Source organism: Orycteropus afer, unplaced genomic scaffold (assembly GCF_000298275.1).
Source record: "Orycteropus afer afer isolate SDZICR_OR568_19922 unplaced genomic scaffold, OryAfe1.0 scaffold00016, whole genome shotgun sequence".
Lineage (NCBI taxonomy): Eukaryota > Metazoa > Chordata > Mammalia > Tubulidentata > Orycteropodidae > Orycteropus > Orycteropus afer.
In genome coordinates this window covers 12,416,221-12,436,730 of record NW_006921603.1, presented here as the reverse complement: position 1 = coordinate 12,436,730, position 20,510 = coordinate 12,416,221, and the positions used below count along the sequence as shown (strand labels likewise).

The 20,510-nt window shown below is 44.0% G+C and overlaps 1 protein-coding gene across 1 annotated transcript in view; it reads left to right on the top strand.

Moving 5' to 3' along the window:
• Positions 1 to 18,840, top strand: part of KANK4 (KN motif and ankyrin repeat domains 4) — a 38,730-nt gene extending 19,890 nt beyond the window's left edge. The window contains exons 6-9 of the mRNA XM_007959075.1: positions 1,170 to 1,389; positions 5,710 to 5,852; positions 10,517 to 10,717; positions 18,736 to 18,840. Coding sequence (XP_007957266.1) covers positions 1,170 to 1,389; positions 5,710 to 5,852; positions 10,517 to 10,717; positions 18,736 to 18,840 — 669 coding nt within the window. The remainder of the gene's footprint in view (positions 1 to 1,169; positions 1,390 to 5,709; positions 5,853 to 10,516; positions 10,718 to 18,735) is intronic.
• Positions 18,841 to 20,510: the final 1,670 nt, after the last annotated feature.

Below are 20,510 nucleotides of genomic sequence, written 5' to 3'. Positions count from 1 at the left end.
ACCACACCCATGTTAAGATCAAAGCACAGGATCACCACCTGCTTTAGAGACAGAGTGGCTTGTAGAAGGATCTTACTCTGTAGAGCTGTGGGAGTAAGGAAGCTTGGTATTACTTTAACCCCTATTTCATAGATGACACAAGCAACGTTCAGAAAGAGTATGTGTCTTCCAAGGTCACACAGCAGAACCAGGACTTCCACCGTGGTCACTTTGATTTTGTGACTCCAAGTCCAATACTCTTTCCAGTATAAAAACACATTTCCTATACTCCTCGGAAGGAAGACCGGGCAATCTACTTCCGTAGTGACACTGCCTCGGAAACCCAAGGAGGGGTCGCTATGAGTCGGGTCCGACTCGACACACATAATAACAACAACAACAACAATTATCAGAATGAGTGTGGCATCTTTTCTAGTAGTCATACCTCAGTAGAGTCTCCTGTCCTTTAGGTAATAATCTAAACATGTCCTCTTTTAAACACTTGGGTGATATCATACACAGAGTTGATGTCATTGACTCTGGCACTCTCCTTATTCAGAGTTCTCAAGGAACTGAATACTATGGATAGTGGGGTCCTACTCTGGGTTATTAAGCATTCTACTCTGATGGTCCTCGGAAAGCTTAAAAGCCAAAAACAACTTAAGCACACCTATGTAGGGTTTTATTTTAAGCATAAATTGGGTATGTTTTTTGTCTTAGCTTTGAGCATGCATTTTTCCCATTAGTCAAATGCTGTGACTTTCCAGCTATGCTTATTGAAAACACACAAGAGCCCTGGTAGAATCTAGGGCAAGGTCAATATGGGCTGGCGGCTATGACTGTGAAAGGGAGTGCCTTCATCATCCTGTGCATACAGAGGGTGATCTAAATCTCAAACGTCTGGTAGACTTCTTATTACTGTTGTTGCCCTCCCAACCCTCCTTTCTGTCCTTCTACCTCACCTTGGGGAGGGCAGAGGGGATGATCGCACAGGTACAAAGTATATTGTTACATTCTCTGTCCCACCAGCTCTGAACTCTCCGGGAATAAATCACATGGAATATTAGAGGGAGCTGAAGGGATAGAGGCAGAAGCATCCAAAGCTGATTTTGTCTGGTGGAAACTAGTACCCTAGCTGGGGCATTCCAGGCCAGGTAACCTCCAGAAATTGAAAACTCTTGGTATTTCAGAGGCAAAGCTTGAATACTGTCAGTCAAGAGTGGTTCCGCGTCTCCAGCAGAAAGTCATCTAGCCCTGCTGTGGTGGCTGCCTACCTCCGCGGGGTCCAGCCCTACTCTCCCCACTTCCTAAAGCTGCTTGTCAACTTGGCTGATGGCAACGGGAACACAGCCCTTCACTATAGTGTTTCCCATTCCAACTTCTCCATCGTGAAGCTGCTGCTGGAGACAGGTCAGAAATGGTTGCATCTGCTCAGTCTGGGTCCCTCTGTGAATGGCAATTCTTGTATTACATTTCTTTCCAACAAGGAAATTCTTCATTGTCCCAAGTTTCTCCTTTATTCCAAGAACTGGGTTAGACCATTTTGTCTCTATTATGTCATTTATTCTTTACAGCACTCTTATGGTGTGGACATTATTATTCTCATTTTGCAGTTAAGGAAAACTGAGGCTCAGAGAGTTATGAAACTTGCTCGGGTCCCAGTGCTGGTAAGTGGTAGTGAGGTTTTGAACTCTGGTTTGTCTTATTCCAGAGCTGTATAACATATTGGCTTAGGAATGGTCATGTTTTAACCATCTTCATAGGATACTTTTAAACAAAAACCATGACTTCATTTGACCAATTGGATTCATTTATCTTTCATCAGGTATTTAGTGACTATGTGTAGGTCCTTACTGGCTACTACAAGGGATGCAAAAGTGAACCAGGTGTGAGCCCTCTGCTTCCCAGGAGCTTACAGCCTAATAATCAGGGTGGAATAAGAGTGATGGCTCATAAGACAGAGATGTAGAATGTGATTTAGAGACTCAGAAGAAGCAAGAACTTGTCCAGTACAGGGAGCTGGAAAGGTGTACTGAGGTAGGTGAGGTTCCAGCAGTCAGAGAAACGGTCCCAGGTGAAGAGAACACCTTGTTGTTGTTAGTTGCTGTCACGTCAGCTCCAACTCCTGGTTACCCCTTGTACAACAGAATGGAATGTTTCCTGGTCCTGCACTATCTTCATGATCATTTGTATGCTCAAGTTCATTGCTGTGAACACTGTGTATTTTGAATACCTTCCAAACTAGGGATATCATCTTCTAATACTGTAACTTGCTGCCGTCGAGTCAGTCCTGACTCATAGTGAACCCTCCTTGGGTTTCCAAGGCGGTATCTCTATGGAAGTAGATTGCCCAATCTTCCTTCCCAGGAGTGGCTGGTGGGTTTGAACCGCCAGCCTTCCAATATTGTATCAGGCAGTATTCTATTGTGATCCATAGGGTTTTGACCGGCCAGGATTCAGGAGTATATCGCCAGGCCTTCCTCTTAGTATGTGTTTGGAAGTTCCACTGAAACCTGTCTACCATAAAAACTCAAACCAAACTCACTGCCATTGAGTCAGTCCCAACTCATAGCAACCCCTCCTTTGGTTTCCAAGGCAGTATCACTACAGAAGTAGATTGCCCAAACTCTCCCAACCTTTCTTCTGAGGAGTGGCTGGTAAGTTTGAACAGCCAGCCTTCTGGTTAGCAGTCAAATGCTTTAAGAACTACACCACCAGAGCTAGTATTTGAAATACTGGTGGCATAGCTTCTACCATTACAGAAACACACAAGCTACTCCAGTAGGACAAATTGACAGATGGATGGTGAGAGAATACCTTATAAGGAATATAAAACCCTATTTAATGTCCACTTAGTAGAGCTCTGGTGGCATAGTGCCTAAGGCATTTGGCTGCTAACCAGAAGGCTGGTGGTTCAAACCCACCAGCCACTCCTTGGAAGGAAGGTTGGGCAATCTACTTCCCTAGTGATACTGCCTCGGAAACCCAAGGAGGGGTCGCTATGAGTTGGATCCGGCTTGATGTCAGTGGGTTTGGTATTAGGGCTTCTGCTAAGCACTTGACCCATGTCATTTAATCTTACAACAATCCTGTTATTAAGTATGATTTTTTCTGTGTTGAAGATGAGGAAAATGACACAAAAGTGAACAAACTTGCCTAGATCACTAAGTGATGAAATAAATGTGTTGCTGGAATTGCAAGTCCAGGATGTTGAGTTGCTAATTCCATTGCTGGCATCCAGGAGCATATGCTATATCTGTGACCCTTATTTTAGGAGCCTGAGTTGGGAGTTTAAATAAACATTAAGAAATCTGATTTCAAGATCCAGCAGCTTTCCATGAACTTGTATCTTGTCTATCCTGGCTTGAATCCCTGCCAAGGCTTCCTATTGCTTCTGAATGAAAAGCAGCTTCCCCATCCTCATCTTTAAAATCTCATACACCCCAGCTGCTGCCCACCTTTGCCATCCCTGCTGCTTTGGTTCTGCGCTCCTCCTTCCTGCCACCCCAACATGCTGGCCTCAAGCTCCCCAAGCTCCTTCCCTCCTTGGGACCTTTGCAGTTTCTTTCTCTTTTATGTGGACTGTTTTCCTCCGATTCTTCTCATGGCTCCTTCTCATCATTCAAGTCACAGCTCAAATGTCACGTCCTCAGAAGTCACCTCCATAAAGTAGCTGCCCCCATCTCTCTTTATAGGGGAACGCTGTGTATTTCTGTAGATGATCTTTGCTTGTCATTTCTATCCAATTGAATGTAAACTCAATCAAAGGAGGTCTCTTTTGTGTCTTGTTCATGTCTGTTTCCCCAACCTATAACAGTTCTTGGCTGTCTCATATAAAATAAGTGTTGAATGAATCTATCAAATAAATGACTAATGACTCCTGAAAATCAGCCAACGAAAGCCCTATGAATCATAATGGTCTGGTCCCATTGTGCATGGGGTCCCCATAAGTCAGTGGCCAACTGATGGCAGCTAGCAACAACAACACTGTTAAAGAATGGAACATCTCTGCACTTCCACTGACTTAGTGTTCAGTGATCATCTTTTTTTTTTTTTTTTTCCTTTTTGCTGGAATGCCACTGATGAGGAGGGAAAGCATGGTTGGTGAGGTACTCAATCAAGAACTTTGCTCCTCTCTCACATCCAGGGGAGGCTGGCTTTGCTTGTTAGTGGCTGCTCTGCAGCATCTGCTAGAAAAACCTCGGGTCTTCAGACCTTCCCCTGAGCCTCTGGGGAAGAGTCAGACTTTACCCTACCAGCTACAAGTCCTGTTTCTGAAGAGATGAAAGAGAACTGATAACCTGAGGCTAATTTACACATCTTAAGAGCAGATATAAAATACTCATGAGGTGGGAAGTAATAATAATAATAAAGGATTATTAATAAGGCAATGCAAATATCATTTCTTTAACAAGATAGAATTGTGAGGCTATGCTGGGGTGTATTTGGCTTTGGCAGCTCACCTGGTCATGACAGTGGCCAGAGGGGCTGCAGGAAGGAGAGTGCCACTAAGGAGCCACACTGACAGTTCTGTACCCACTGGCATCCTGATATTACTAGCCAGCCAGTTGCCATTGAGTTGACTCAGACTCATGGTGACTCCATGTGGGTATCAGAGAGGAACTGAGCTAGCTCCGTAGGGTTTTCAGTGGCTGATTCTTTGGAAGCAGATTGGCAGGTCTGTCTTCTGAGGTGCCTCTGAGTGGACTCCAACCACCAGCCCAGTGTGTTAACTGTTTGCACCACTTAGAAATTCTAAATAGTGAGAGTGACTCCTAAAGCATGCCACCACATGTATGATAGGGTGAGTGATAGGCTTTAGGGCCTGACAGGTGTGGGTCCGGTTCACACTTCACCTTCATTTGGGCCGTTCCTGTAACTTCTGTGAGCTTTAGTTTCCTCATCTATAAAATGGGGATAATGTCTTATACTCTGATTTAGAAAACATAATGAGGTCATTGCTCCTTAGCTATCGCTAACCTTGCCGTGAACCTTCCTTCCTTTGTTTCCTCAGAAAAGTTGTAAAGAAAAGAAGCCAGTTTTTGTTTCTTACTTTATTGTGAAATATATGTAACAAAAAGTTTGCCATCTTAATCATTTTTAAGTGTATAATTCTGTGGCATGAGTTATATATACTATGTTGTGCTACTATCATCACCACTATTCACAAACTGTTTTTAAAAGTTTTACATAACCCCAAACAGAAACTCAGTACCCCTTCAGCAGTAATTCCCATCCCTCCCTTCCCCAGTCCCTGGTAACTACTAATAGACTTTTTGTCTCTATACATTCACCTATTCTAGATATTTCATGTAAATGAGATCTCATAAAGTGTCCTTTTTTTGTCTGATTTATTTCACTTAGCATAATGTTTTTGAGGTTAATCCATGTTATGGCCTGTATCAGAACTTCATTTCTTTTTATGGCTGAAAAACATTCCATTGTATGGATGTACCACATTTTATCATTCATCTATTGATAGACACATGGGTTGCTTCCACCTGTTGGCTATTGTGAATAATGCTGCAATGAACATTGATGTGCTGAAGCCAGTTTTAAAGGCTGCTAAATTGTAAAACACCTACTCCACTACTGTGGAAAGGATTCCTCTATTCTGTGCATGGCCTTTTAACCAGCAGGCAGTGTCCTGTTGAACTGACCAAAGCCAAGTCTAACTTGTGACACCTCGGAGATTGCTCCTGTACCCCACGCCCATTGCTCCTCTTGCAGGCCTCTGCAATGTAGACCATCAGAACAAGGCTGGTTATACCGCTGTGATGATCACTCCCTTGGCTTCTGCTGAGACCAGTGAAGATATGGCTGTTGTCTGGAGGCTCTTACGAGAAGGAAATGTGAACATCCGAGCTTCTCAGGTAGGAGGTGTGAACATAAGCTTCTCTTTAGTAAATTCAGAGGCATTTCCCCACTTTACTCTGCCAACGGGGTGAGAAATTCCAAATAGATCCATGTGGAGCTTTTAACTCCAAAAGGCTGAGACCTCCAGATGGCATCTGTGCAAAACCTGAACATTTGGTTTTCCTCAAAGATTCCTGAGACCCAGATAGGATGAGCCAGTGAACATCTACTCTGTGTCCCAGTCTAAGTGGCAAATTCCATCTGGATTCTATGTCTCAACCAATCATTCCCACAGTTAGCATCTTGAGAAGGCACTTGCTGTTTGGCTGCTCTAGGAAAGCCCCTGGAGGTGACCCATCCTGCTCCATGACGCACAGGCATCTAACTAAGCAGGATGCTAAAGATGGGCTCCCCTCTGTTGTCCCTTCTTTCCCCAAAGCCCTTTAACAAAGCCATGCATTCCCAGTGTAACGAAGAGAAGGTGTGGATAACAAGGGCAGACAGGAACTTCTGCTGAAGGGTGTGCCAGGGATTATTGGAGTGGGGACTTCCCAGGCCTCAGTTTTAGTCCAGAGTCATTGTCAAGGTCTGCTGGTGACTGATCAGTCAGCAGCCTTCTAAGAGATGGGCTTCCCAAGTTCTTTAAGTAGCCAGACCTCCAAACACTCCTATCTTCTTACTTCTTCACCACCCAATGTCACCGACCCTATTCCAGGCATGTAGTGCCCTCATCCCTGGAGCAGTGCTGTGGACCAGGCTGAGAAGAGTAGTTGCTATCATGAGCCAGTAGGGTTGTAAACAAAGGTAGTAGCTGGGAGTCAGGACATGTGGGCTTTACCAGTTCACTGTGCTACCTTGAGTCTCAGGGTCAGAAGGGTCCTTACAGGTCACCTACGTCTACCCCCTATTCTTTCTCAAAATCCTACCATCTTCCTTATACACCTCCAGTATCAGGCAACTTGCTTTCTACCAAAACAGCCCATTTTTTACTCTAGGCAACTCCGACAGTTTTTTATCCTGAGCCAAAATCTGGTACTCTGTAACTTAGAGCATTTAAGTAGGAGAAATAGTTTGCGTTTCATTCCAGGAAAGATCTTGCAAACACAAGAGGTATAGGAGGAAACTCAGAGGGTTAGGATGTCTCTGTTCAATTTCTACTTGCAAACACAAAGTAGGGGCCTGGTTTCTACCCAGTAGGCTTTTGAGTTAGAAGTCTCCACATGAAAGAATAGAAACTCTTCAAAAGGGTATTTTTCTGTCTTGGACCAATACAGGAACAAGTGGAGTTCATTTATTATATTTTACTTTTTTTTACCTTTTTATGTGATTTGAGTGAAAGTTTGTAGATCAAATTGGTTTTCCATTCAGCAATTCATACACATTTTGTTTTGTGACATTGATTGCAATCCCAACAATGTATCATCACTCTTCCCACTTCTTCCCTGTCTTTCCCATTTCCATATGTCCTTCTTTCCTAACCCTTCCTGCTGTCTGAGCTTTATTTCTGGGCAAAAGCTGTTCTTTTGATCTCATGTGGCCGATTGTTCTAAGGATTGCTATCACCCTAGTGTTACTGATTACCTTACAGACCTGTCTATTCCTTGTCTGAAAGTTTAGCTCCAGGGGTGAAGTCAGTTCCAGGCTTGAAGGATGACTAAAGGCCAAAGTCTTGAGGGTTCCACCATTCTCTGTCAGACCACTAATCCTGATTTTTTTTTTTTTTAATGATTTTGAATTTTGTTCCACATTTTTCTCAAGTGGAGTGTATTTAACTCTCTTTCTCCCCCTACAATAATCACTGATGGTCGCCAAACTATCAACATTTATAGAAAGTCTGGAGTTTTATTTTATCTTCAAGGTAGTAAATTAAGCTGGATGTTGGCAGAAGACAAGAGGCTCTTGTGTCAGAAACAAAGGACAGATTATCCTCACCGCAATAGCAGTAGCCACATCATCAACATTTGCACCAGTTTCCCAAACCCCAGTTCATATAGGGTGGTATGAGGTGGGCCAGATGATACTTCCACATGAAGTAGATTGTGTTATCAGAAAGGAACAGTGAGTTTAAGGAACCGGAATCTTTTTTAATGGACAATAAGCATGCCTGTCCTTTGCTCTGGAGGGAGACACTATCTCTCTTCCAAGGCTGTTCCTATACAGCATCCATGAAAAGATAGACTGGAACAGAAAGGCAGATAATGCCACACTCATAAAACATGCACAAAGGCAAAAGACCCATGGAAAATTGTCTTCAACAATATGTGTAACTCCCCTGTTCCTCGCCCCCAATTTCCCCACCAAAGAGATGGCAGATGGTAGCCTAACCTGGTTGTAAAGTCACTTTGTATGCTTCACCTTGTAACAGTCTACTGATAGTGAGAAACAGGTATTTGTGACTACTTTCTGGTTTTCAAAGTATTTTCACCCATCTACAACCCCTACCCCATTGGACTCAATATAGGTATTTTCATTTTAATAATTATATTTCCCGTAAACATGGTAGTTTTTCCTGAATTGGCCTCTTGCAAGAGAGGATGTTTGCCAGTGATGAAGTCAACAACCACCACCACCACCCTTTTTTTTTTAACAGAGGAGGAAACTGATGCTCTAAGAGGGTAAGGAACTTATCCCAGGTCACCAAAGGAGAGGCAGAAATACAGAGCTACAACTGTTCCCTTCAGCTACCCCCAGGGGCCTTATACATATAAGGAGAAGTGAAGGCACTAAGTTATATAAGAGTGAGTGGAAGGCTGGGGGTCTCCTGGCGATAAACTACTTATGTCTCTATGCATCTCCAGGGCCAGTCATAGGTAGCACCTTGTAAATGATGGTTGAGTTAAACTCTGTTGAACTGAACCAGGAAGGAGATAAGGAAGAAAGAGACTTGGGGTCAGGCAAAAAGGCAGATACTGAACACAATCTGGGTATATCATCTGGCCTTAATAACACTTGGGGACAGAGATCTGGATGGAAACCTAGTTGTCTGCTTAGACCAGTAAACAACTGTTACTTCTGAACGGAGTAAAAAGCAGACCAAAAAGTGAACAGGCATCTCTGGAAAGATCTGCCTGAGCCTCAGAGAAAGGGAAAGTCAAGGACATCTAATAATACGTTCCCAGGTATTGAGCACCTGTGATAGGTCAAGCATTTGTCATACAGTATCTCTAATCCTCATACTGATCATTATATCTGACAGTTACCTAGCGTTGGTAAAGTGCTCATCTCTGCCCTAAGCTTTTCCCATGTGTATTAACTCCTTCTGTTCTCACAACACCCCTATGAGATGGGTAATATTATTAAACATTCCTATTTTACCAGATCAGAAAAAGTCACAAAGAGGTTAACTTGCCCACTTTCAGAAAGCTAAGTGGTAGAGCCAGGACTTTTCTGATTCCAACTCCTTTCTTTTCTCTGAGCCCTAGTGTTCTGGGCAAGGAAGCATAATCCAACAGTGACTGTGGTTTGGAGCTTTAATCAGTTAACACATCAGCAAACATGCCTTCAGCATTTTTTATGTGTAAGACACTGCTCAGAGCCACAAGGAATCTGAAAGAAGAAAAAGAACATAGTCCTGGCCTCATTATTACAACTTTTCAAAGCATGATGGCCAATCAGGGAGACAAGCTTCACTTGCCTAGAACCCAAGAGAACCCTGGGGGCAAAATATAATAAAGTAGTATAAGGGTACTGTGGATATACACAAAAATGTTGTTGTTATGTACCATCGAGTCGACCTGACTCACAGTGACTCCTCCTTGGGTCTCTGAGGCAATATCACTAGGGAAGTAGATTGCCCCATCTTCCTTCCGAGGGGTGGCTGGTGGGTTTGAACCGTGAGCTTTCTGGTTAGCAGTCAAGTACCTTAGGCACTATACTACTAGAGCTCCCTGCTCTATATTACTACCTTTATATTTCCTTTGATTCCTACAAAAGCCCTGTGAAATGCATAGGACAATCATTATTATATTAATTTATAAGACAAGAAAAGCCAAGATTCAGGGAAGGCTAGTGATGCACTGTAGCCAGGGTTATGCACTTGCAAACAACAGAACTAGAACTTGGACCCAGCTTTCAGACTGTAATCCATTGCTAAGCCAATGGCTACAGATTAGAAATAACCACAAGGAAATGCAAATAGCTATCTAGCTGAGGCAAGATTGTTCTGGGTATCATTAAATGGTTGCCATAATTTTAAAAAGATAAGATAAAATGGGAAAATACCAGAGACATTCACAGCAGGCCAAGGCTTTGTGGACCAAATCAGATGGGGGCAGACAGTAGGAAGCTGCAGGGCTGGAGCAGTCAGCCCTTCATTTATCCCATCATTCAACACTTACCAGCACATACTCAGTGCTGGGCACTGGGGAGACAGAGATGAAAAGGACTTAGTCCCTGCCATCAAAAATTTCACAGTTCATGAGAAAGAAAGAGGTTGACAGTTTGTAATACCAAATGATAAGTATTGAGCTGAGTTATGAATCCTGTGCCTGAGGAAGTTGGAGAGGCTTTAGAGTAGGTAGTGTTTGACTGATGTCTTGGAAGAAGACTAGACATTCGTGAGCAGAAAAGGATGCATCCTATACCGTCAGAAAAAAATTCAGATCAGTGGCCATTTTCTTGAGAAATTTTCACCGCATATACTCTGGTGGGAGAGGGTCCATCTCTGTGGCTCTGTGTGCAGGGAGGCCAAACTGCGCTGATGCTGGGAGTGAGCCATGACAGGGAGGACATGGTCCAGGCGTTGCTCAGCTGCCAGGCAGACATCAACCTGCAAGACCACGATGGATCATCGGCCCTCATGTTGGCTTGTCACCATGGCAGTGTGGACATGGTGCGTCTACTCCTGGCACACCCGGCCTGTGACAGCAGCCTGACTGACAAGGTGAGACTTAGAGGCAATTAACAAGTAGGTATTTAACTTCCAATCCTAAGGAGGGCCTTGCCACCCAGCAGAATTCAAGGAACAGTATGGTGATAGCAACAAAATCAACCTTTATAAATTGTCATGGGATTTAATGAGATGATACATAGCAAATGCTTGAAGCTTTGGAGATGTAAAACCCCAAACCCTAGCCTTTCACACCACAATTCTGGCCTGGGCCCTGAGCCTCCTCTGGTCATAGCAATAGCAGCATGTGGTTTTGAAGCAGGAAATCTATAAAGCCAGGTAAAGGAACCAATTGTAAATTATGTCCGCTCTATGGTGGTGATCCACTCTGATGGTTCAAGAGCAACCTATTTGAAGTTACTTTACCAGACACAAGCCCCTTAAATAAACTTCCTTGTAAGGTCTTGATGATGATGATGATGATGCTGATAATGATGATCATGATGACAATGATGGTAATGATTGTGGTGATGACATCTAATATGTATAAAGTGTTTACTCTGGGCCAGGTACTGTACTAAGCATTTACAGTGGATCATCGCATTTAAATTCTACAACAAGCTCATGAAGTTGATTTTGTTGCTACTGCTACTTCTCAGATGAGGAAATGGAGGCACCAAATGGATAGGTAACATACCCAAGATCACACAGCTAGTGGAAACTAGCTCAAACTCCTAAGCCCCTGCTCTTAAAGGCTCTACCATCCTCAGTGTTGTCATGCTGAAGGATCTATGTCTCTCATTCCCTGCTAAAACCCCAGCACCCTTCTTAGTTCACTCATCAATTCTTAGTCTGTCTTGGGCCAGAAGTGTCACTGAAATGTGTTCAGCAGCAGCATGCAAACCTCCACTGACAGGTGGTCGTGGCTGCCCATGAGGTGCATTGGTTGGAAATCAAACCTGGGTCTCCTGTAAGGAAGGTGAGAATTCTGCCACTGAACTACCAATGTCCCCTACTAATAACTATCAAAAAAAAACCTCACTTCTGAAGACTCATAGTGACCCCTCCTTGGGTTTCCGAGGCAGTATCTCTATGGAAGTAGATTGCCCATCGTCCTTCCAAGGAGTGGCTGGTGGCTTTGAATGGCCAGCCTTCTGGTTAGCAGTCAAATGCCTTGGGCACTAGGCCAATAGAGTACTCAGGGGTGCCAAATCCCTTCCATGCATTACCTCCCTTAACACAATAATCAGTGAGTAGATACAGAGATCACTATTTTTACTGATAAAGAAACCAAGGATGAGAGAGGTTACGTAATTGTCCTGAGGGCACAAGCTGCTGATTAGCAGAGCAACTTCAAACCAGGTCTCACTCTAGTGTTATTAACATTGACACTGTAATTTAATGCCTTAAACATACTTCCACTATACTTTTTTAACATCCATAGTTCAAAGGGAACAAAAGCCTAGGTCAGAGAATAGAGTCCCCACCCTGCCCTGGGACAGCCCCTTTTATAAGCCACTTCTGAATTACCTTATTGTTCATCAGTGCTTCAAGCCTCATAACTCTGCCTCCAGCAGCAGGCATCACCATGTATTGTCTTCAGGTCCCACACAACCTAGCTCTGTCCCAGAGCCATTTCTGAGATAATTAGAGCACTCAGACCCCCTTAAAATTCATATGGGAACAGGGGTGGGCTGCAGGAAATAAGAGCCTCCTCTTTCAAACATTATACCAGAGAAAGAATCTGTTAACAAGCTCCCAGACAGGTCTCCCTGGGGGTGAGGAGGTAGCCTGTAATCTGGAACAGGCCTGGACATCAAAGGTCCAGGACCCTCTTAGGAGGAATCTGGGTTCAGTCATTGTGTGCCTTTGGGTAGGTCATCTAACCACTCTGAGCCTCAATATGCCCATCTGTAAAATAAATTCACTGCCATCGAGTTGATTCCAACTTATAATGACTCCCATTGGGTTTCTGAAGCTGTGAATCTTTACAGAAGTAGATTGCCCTGTCTTCCTTCCAGAGTGGGCTGGTGGGTTTGAACTGCTGACCTTCTGGTTAGCAGCCAAATGCCTTATCCACTATACCACCAGAGCTCCTAATCTGTAAAATGGGCATATCTAAATATGGTCTTGCATTTAATACATTACAAAATGTCTCATTTGATATCTAGAAGGTTTTTGATATCAATTGATAGTAACTGTTATTATTATGAATAAGTGAAACCCACCCCCCCCCCCCCCAAAAAAAGAAAATCCAAACCCACAGCCTGCTGCCACTGCCCCAGGCCAAAATGTCAGTGGTGCTGAGGTTGGGAAACCCATATTTAGGAGCGTACTGAGGTCCAAGTGAGTTCAGAGAGCCAGTCCCTAAACCTCAACCTTCTGCTGGTTCAGAAGGAGCCAGGCTAGGATGGGGACCAGGCTGGCTATAGTTGAGGGCAGGGCTGTAAGCCCAGAAGGGAGGGTCTAGAGTAGTAAAATGGAGGTGGAGGCAGACGACTTAACACAGGAGAAGGTGGAGAACTTTAGGGAGAGCCCAGCAAGCACAAGGGTATCCAGGCAAGCATGGCCAACAGGCCCACAAGGCTAGTGGATCCCAACTCCACCTAGAGCCCCAATTACGTGCTGCCTGATTGGGGCAGTGTTGATTCAGGATTTCCACACCAATTTTCCAGCTGTAGTGCTAGGGAGGGTGACTTGGGTGAGCATAGTGTCTATGCTCGAGGTGAGGATCAGCGAAAAAGGGGAAGACCCCCAACAAGATGGATTGACACAGTGGCTGCATCAATGGACTCAGGGACAGCAAAGATTGTGAGGATGGTGCAGAACCAGGCAGTGTTTAATTCTGTCATACATAGGGTCACTATGAGTCAGAGCCTACTCTATACCACCCAACAGCAACAGAGGGGAGAAGTAGGTTGATGACTGAGGCCCTCCCAAATCCTGTGCCAGGTAGTATAAATTTAAGAGGAAAATCAAGCCCTTATAATAATCACCTTATCATTTCAATCAGGAGCACAAGTGATTCAAACCTGCTCTGCAGCTCTGTGGGAGAAAGACGTGGCACTCTGCTCCCATAAAGATTGTTGTTGTTGTTGTCATGTGCCGTCGAGTCGGCCCCGACTCATAGCGCCTCCTTGGGTTTCCGAGGCAGTATCACTACGGAAGTAGGATTGCCCAACCTTTCTTCCGAGGAGTGGCTGGTGGGTTTGAACCGCCAGCCTTCTGGTTAGCAGTCAAGTGCTTTAGCACTATGCTACCAGAGCTCCGCCCATAAAGATTACAGCCTAGAAAACTCTAGGAGGCAGTTAGTTCTGCTCTGTCACATGGAGTCACTATGAGTCAAAATGACTCAAGGGCACCTAACAACAATGACAACATCATTTCAATATTTATCTTTCCTATGGAAGCTTGAAGGAGCTCTCGTAGCATAGTGCCTAATGCATTTGACTGCTAACCAGAAGGTTGGTGGTTCAAACTCATCAGCCACTCTTCAGAAGAAACCTGGAGCAATCTACTTTCATAAAGATTACTTCATTGGAAGCCCAATGGGGTTTGCTATGAATTGGGATCGACTTGATGGCAGTGGGTTTGGTTTGGTTTTTTGGGTATGGAGGCTTAGATGTTAAGTTGTTGTTGTTGTTATGTGCCGTGGAATTGAATCCAACTCATAGCAACCCCTCCTTGGGTTTCCGAGGCAGTATCACTATGGAAGTAGATTGCCCAACCTTCCTTCCGAGGAGTGGCTGGTGTTGGAGGATGGCTTACTTGGGAATTCCTTTGAAAGACTGAGAATTCATGTTCTGAAATTTGTTCCTCTCATCCTACTAAAATTTAAAGCTCAATATAAATACAGACCCCCCCTCCCCCCCCACCACCACTATCAATAGGAGGCAAAGCATTTTCCTGAGGTTAAGAAGCAATTCAAGGAAATCAGCCACCCAGTCTTTTCGGGGTTGGCAGAGTGAGTACGACAAAAAGGTGGCAGTAGGGACTGAGCACACTTTGAAGGGCTTGTTTTGACAGCTTCTCCAACCAAAAAAAAAAAAAAATGGTTGCTATTGAGTCAGTTCCAACTCATGGCCACCCCATGTGTGTCAGAGCTCCTAGGGTTTTCAGTGGCGGATTCTTCAGATGCAGATCACTGGCCTGCCTTCCAAGGTGCCCCGGGGTCGATTTGAACTTCCAGCTTTTTGCTTAGCAGGCGAATGTGTCAACTGTTTGTACCACACAAGGACTCCAGCTTGTCCAAAGCACCCATTCAAACTGAAATTTTTTTTTAATAGACTTTTTCAGAGCAGTTTTAGATTTTCAGAAAAATTGCGCAGAAAATAGAGTTCCTGCATATATATTTCCCCTTTTCCCCTACATACAGTTTTTCCTGTTACTAATATCTTGCACTGATGTGGAACATTTGTTACAATGGATGAATTATCATAGATTATTATTAACTAAAGTCCATAGTTTACATTAAGGTTCATTCTTGTGTTGAACCATCCTGTAGATTTTGACAAATGCATAATGTCATGTCTACCATCACAGTATCATATGCAGTAGTTTCCCTGCCTTAAAAATTGAAATTGACTTGCTCTCCACCTATTCACCCCTGCCCTCTCCCCAAACTCTGGATATCACTTGCCTTTTTACTGTATCCTACAGTTTTGCTTTTACCAGAAATTCATAGAGCTAGAATCATACAATATGTAGCTTTATGGGACTGGCTTCTTTTATTAGCAATATGCATTTGTAATTCCTCTATAAATTTTTCATAGCTTGATAGCTCACTGCTTTTTATGACTGAGTAATATTCCACTGTTTGGATGTACCATAGATTGTTTACTATGCCTTACTCAGACTGTGCCTTACTCATCTTTGCACGATACATAGTGGGCTCTTGATGAAATCTAAACCAAAAATAACCAAACTCACTGCCGTCAAGTTGATTGCGACTCATAGTGACTCCTCCTTTGGTTTCTGAGGTGGTATCTCTATGGAAGTAGATTAGCCAGTCTTCCTTCCGAAGCATGGCTGGTAGGTTTGAACCGCCAGCCCTCTGGTTAGCAGTCAGTGCCTTAGGCACTATGCCACCAGAGCTCCCTGATGAGATCTAGTCAAATTGAAAAACAACCCCCCCCAACACACACACACACACACACACGCACACACACATTTCTGGCTCACAGAGTCAGGCTCTCCTTAACCAGGCCTGCAGTTATGATGAGCTGCCTGCAAAGCCTGGCTCCCCACACATACTCCCTACACCCTGGACCTACTTGCCACTGGCTTGTTCCCAAGGCTCTGGCAGAGGCATTTGTGGGACACCTACCCACCCCAGGCAATCTCTTTAGCCACACTTCTTCAGCTGGGGAAGGTCCCCACTCTCACTGTCTACAGGTGAGGAGTCCACAGATGCAGGCTGTTGTGTCCAGATGGGCCCTGTTATAAGAAGCTTGAGTCCACGGAGACTGGCCCTGTGTCTCTTTCCCATCATAACAGAACCACTCACTCTTCATGTTTACATAGTGCCTGGGAAAAGACAAAGCCCTGCGGGTGGAATGCAGAGTGAGAAACACAGGCCTGAATCCAGGCTCTTCCTTCATGGGGCTGTTACTAGATTCCCCTACTTAAAACCTTTGCTTTCTTCTACTCTTGCCCAATATAAGAAAATATTCATTAGGATTTTTCAGGTTGCTCAATTTCTTCATTAAATTGAAATGAATACTTTTATGTCACCATCTGTGCTTTTCCTCTTTCAACAATGCTTACTGAGTGCCTTCCAAATGCCTGGCACCAGGCCAGGGGCTGGGATTTAACAATGAGAAGTTCAGATTGAGTTCCTGACCTCTGGAAGACCAATGTTTATCCAATAACCCCACAAATATCAAATTATAAATAGTGATTAAAGAAAAGTAGGGAGAGTCATGAGGACTTTTCAGAGAAAGAACTTTGTATATTTTGTGAAAACCACATGCCATTCTTCAGGTTATTGTGGGATTATCCATAAGCAAGGTAAGCATGGGCTTACTTGTGCTTACTTACTAATCTGTAGTGAACAGTTTCACATTTTTCACATCAAAGATTCTGCTTCTAGGTATGGCTGGCATCTGTCTCTCTCCTAGCCCCATAGCACCTTCCTACAGAATCAAAGCCTCTTCAAATTTACAGTTCCTAACAGGGACGGAGTACCCAGTAAGCAAAATAAGCACGAGTTTAGATGTGGTGAGAACATTTGAAGCTGTTTAGTACAGATTAGTAAGTAAGCACAAGTAAGCCCATGCTTGTATTTATCTTTCCTATGGAGCAGATCCACTCTATCACATGGGGTTGCTATGAATAAGACTCAACAACACTCATTGTTGTTCTTATTATGTGCTGTGGAGTCGGACCTGGCTCATAGCGACCCCTCCTTGGGTTTCCGAGGCGGTATCACTATGCATGTAGATTGCCCAACCTTCCTTCCGAGGAGTGGCTGGTGGGTTTAAACCACCAGCCATCTGGTTAGCAGTCAAGTGCCCTAGGTATGCCGCCAGAGCCCCTCAACAACACTCAGTAACAGTTATTTACATGTCTTTGGAACTCAATGGCAGCTGAGTTCTATCCTGGTGCACAGGGACCAGACTGAGACGGTTTAAACTGGGTCTTAACACTTTCCACCAGCTTATTTGAAAGAATGTTTCACATTTTAGGATGGTAATTCCCAGCAAGTATTGTACCAATAATTCTATACAGTGGAGAGCAATCTGATGGGGTCTTGGGTATCCCCCAAACAAACGCATTGATATTTCTGCAGCAAATGTATAAATATGTAGCATAGATAGACTCAGGTTGGGTTCCCCTCTAAATGAGTTAGCAAAAGTCTGGTTGTCGGAGCCGTTTAGATTTCAGAACTCTAAATATTGATCTGGCTCCTCAAAGCTTGCAGCTGCCCTCGTGGAGGTCAGAGTCCATGGCTACCCTGCTCCTGTCTCATGTCAGTCTGTCCCTCATCTCTGTATAGAGAATGACCAATGTTGACAGCCTCTGAATGTAGCTTTTTAGGCAGCAGTTAGCAGTCTCCTGCATTTCAGGAAAACGTTACTGCACCAACTTTATGATGGAAACAATATATGTTGTTTCCAAGTCTTCAGCATGCCAATGGAAGGAGAAATGGTTGAGTAAATTATGGGAAATTATGTAACCGCTGGAGTTCCTGAACAGTGCAAACAGGTAATTCACTCAGCTGCTAACTGAAAGATTGCAGGTTTGAGTCCACCCAGAGGCACATTGGAAGAAAGACCTGCAATCTACTTCTGAAAAATCAGCTACTGAAAAACCTATGAAGCACAGTCCTACTCTGACAGACACAGAGTCACCATAAGTCAAAATCAACTCAGTGACAACTGGTAACTTGTTTATACAGCCATTAAAAAACTCATGTGCCATGATGACTGTATAAACGAACAAACACAACGCACTGCTGTCAAGTTGAATCTGACACAAAGCAACCCCTCCTTGGGTTTCCGAGGCAGTATCACTACGGAAGTAGATTGCCCAACCTTCCTTCCGAGGAGTGGCTGGTGGGTTTGAACCGCCAGCCTTCTGGTTAGCAGTCAAATCTCACAGCAGGTCATGGTGAGTTAAAAGTAAAAGCAGATTCAAAATTGATATACGCTATCATTCTTCTATTTAAAAAACAATACATTTGCATATGAGAAAAGACTGAAGGCACACATGCCAAAATGCTTCCAGTTTTAGGTCTATATAATGGAATAGTGGAGATCTATATAATGGAATAGTGGAAGATTTATTCTGTTTTCTAGTCTTAAAAAAGTGTTAAAAAATGAAACAACACTTCCTTATTTCCATTGCCACAAATTTCCCAGGAATGCAGACTGTTTCTGTGGAAGGCATTTGAATCTCTTTCTCTCTTAGGGTCTCTGGATCTAGGAATATATTTCTATATCCCATCCATACCTCTGTGGCCCAATTTAACGTTCCTCTTTCACACCTCACCCGCAAACCATGCTGGGGTTTTAGAGATTGAGGTAGGACGCAGATGGGATAAACTTTCTCATTTTCTTTCTCCTCTGTAGGCTGGCCGCACAGCTTTGTCCATCGTCTCAAAATCCCCCGCCCATGTGGAAATTGCAGGGCTGCTGCGGACCCACACGGAACAGGGCAGGTTCCTAGGGCCATAGGGGCTTCAAGAAAAGCTGGCTGCAAAAAACAAAAGGCGCCTTCTCTGGACTCCTCCATCGCCTTGGAGAGGGCAGGGGTCATAGCCAGAGGGCTGCGCCTCAAGCAAAGAAACTATGTCAAATATGCACATACATTCCTGTTGTATAATTCTGCTCATTAGGATGCTTTGTAGTTTTTGCCTAAGGCCAAGCCCCGAAACTCCATGAATTTCAGAGCAGGGTGCAAGGTGCAGAGTGCATCAATGTCATCTCTAACTTCCCAACATCTTCAGACTTGAATTCCTCTTGACTCTACCCTCGGTGGCACCGTGCAGCAAACGGGCAGGCAGGAGCACATTAGAAAAGCAATACTTTTTACATAGAATTTTGAAGCGCACCGTCCTTTTATTTTTTAATCAGTTATATACCAATATATCCCACTGAATATGCATGTCTACAGAGGATAGCATTCATTCTCTATAGGGCCCTGTGAAAATCATTACACAGATGATGAAACTGAACAGTCCCACTTTGGGGTCTTTGTTTAGACAGAGTTGATCAAGAGATCTTATATTCAGAGAAGCACATTGGTGTCAATGCCATCCAAATGGTCTTGACCATTTCTGAGTTACAGAGAGGGCTTAGTTTGCTTCAGGGAAATGGAATTAATTAGGAAATCCAGTCCAGCGAAGCACACCCGGTATATTTAGGCAGAGTCCAGTTATATCAGCTGTTCCAACCTGGTCAAAGAAACAAATGAACCTGAGTGACCTTCCTCCTGGGGATGGGATACTGTCATCTAGAAGCCACCTCATTTCCTCCATATCTTCACGGTAACCCCCAGTCCTCACCTTTTATAGCAGCCATGAGTAAATATCTGCTGTGAGGTTTTTCGGGCTCCTGACTGCTGGACTTTTTAGCAGGCTGCAGCGGGAGTGTGGGAGTGGGACAGGGAAGGGAAGGGCCTGCCGGGGGCTGACATCTTGCTTCATTGGGAAAGTCTCCCTTAAGCTTATGTATTCTCTGGGACCCACACGTGCATGGCTCCTATTCAGTAGCTCCCACAGATTATGTAAGAATTTGTTCTTTCTTAAATTCTCTTCTGTGAAAGTCTCCTTATATAAAAAGGAAAGATGTCAAAGTTTCAGAGCCTCACGTTTCGCTGGAAACTCAAAAGCTTGAGTTCTCATCGTGGCTGGGATGCCAATTTGCTTTGTGCCCTTGGTGAGTCACGAAACCTCCCTGGGCTCCAATTTCATCATCTCTAAAAAACAGAAATCATCACTCAACCTACCTTCTGGGGCTGTTGCACAAGGAATAGCTGATGGAAGTTTTGGAATCCAATTTGTAATCCTGGAAGGCTCTTTACAGAAGTGGTGCGGCAGACTTCTTTACATTTTGTGATTCATGAGAAAGATTCAAAGTCCCAGAGCAAGAACACTGACACGTGATGGTGCTGCTCAGAGGTGCAGAAAATGGAGCAAATAATGAGCTGAACATGCTTTAAATGGGTTTATTTTGATCCCAAAACACATTTAAGAGCTAGAATCTATCTTAATAAATGTTCTAGCCCAGGGCTTCTCAAACATGTATGTGTGATCTTGTTAGAATGCAACAGGGCTGGGTGAGACCTGAGGTTCTGCATGTCCAGCCAGCTCCCAGTGGACGTCGATACTGCTGGGCCAGGACCA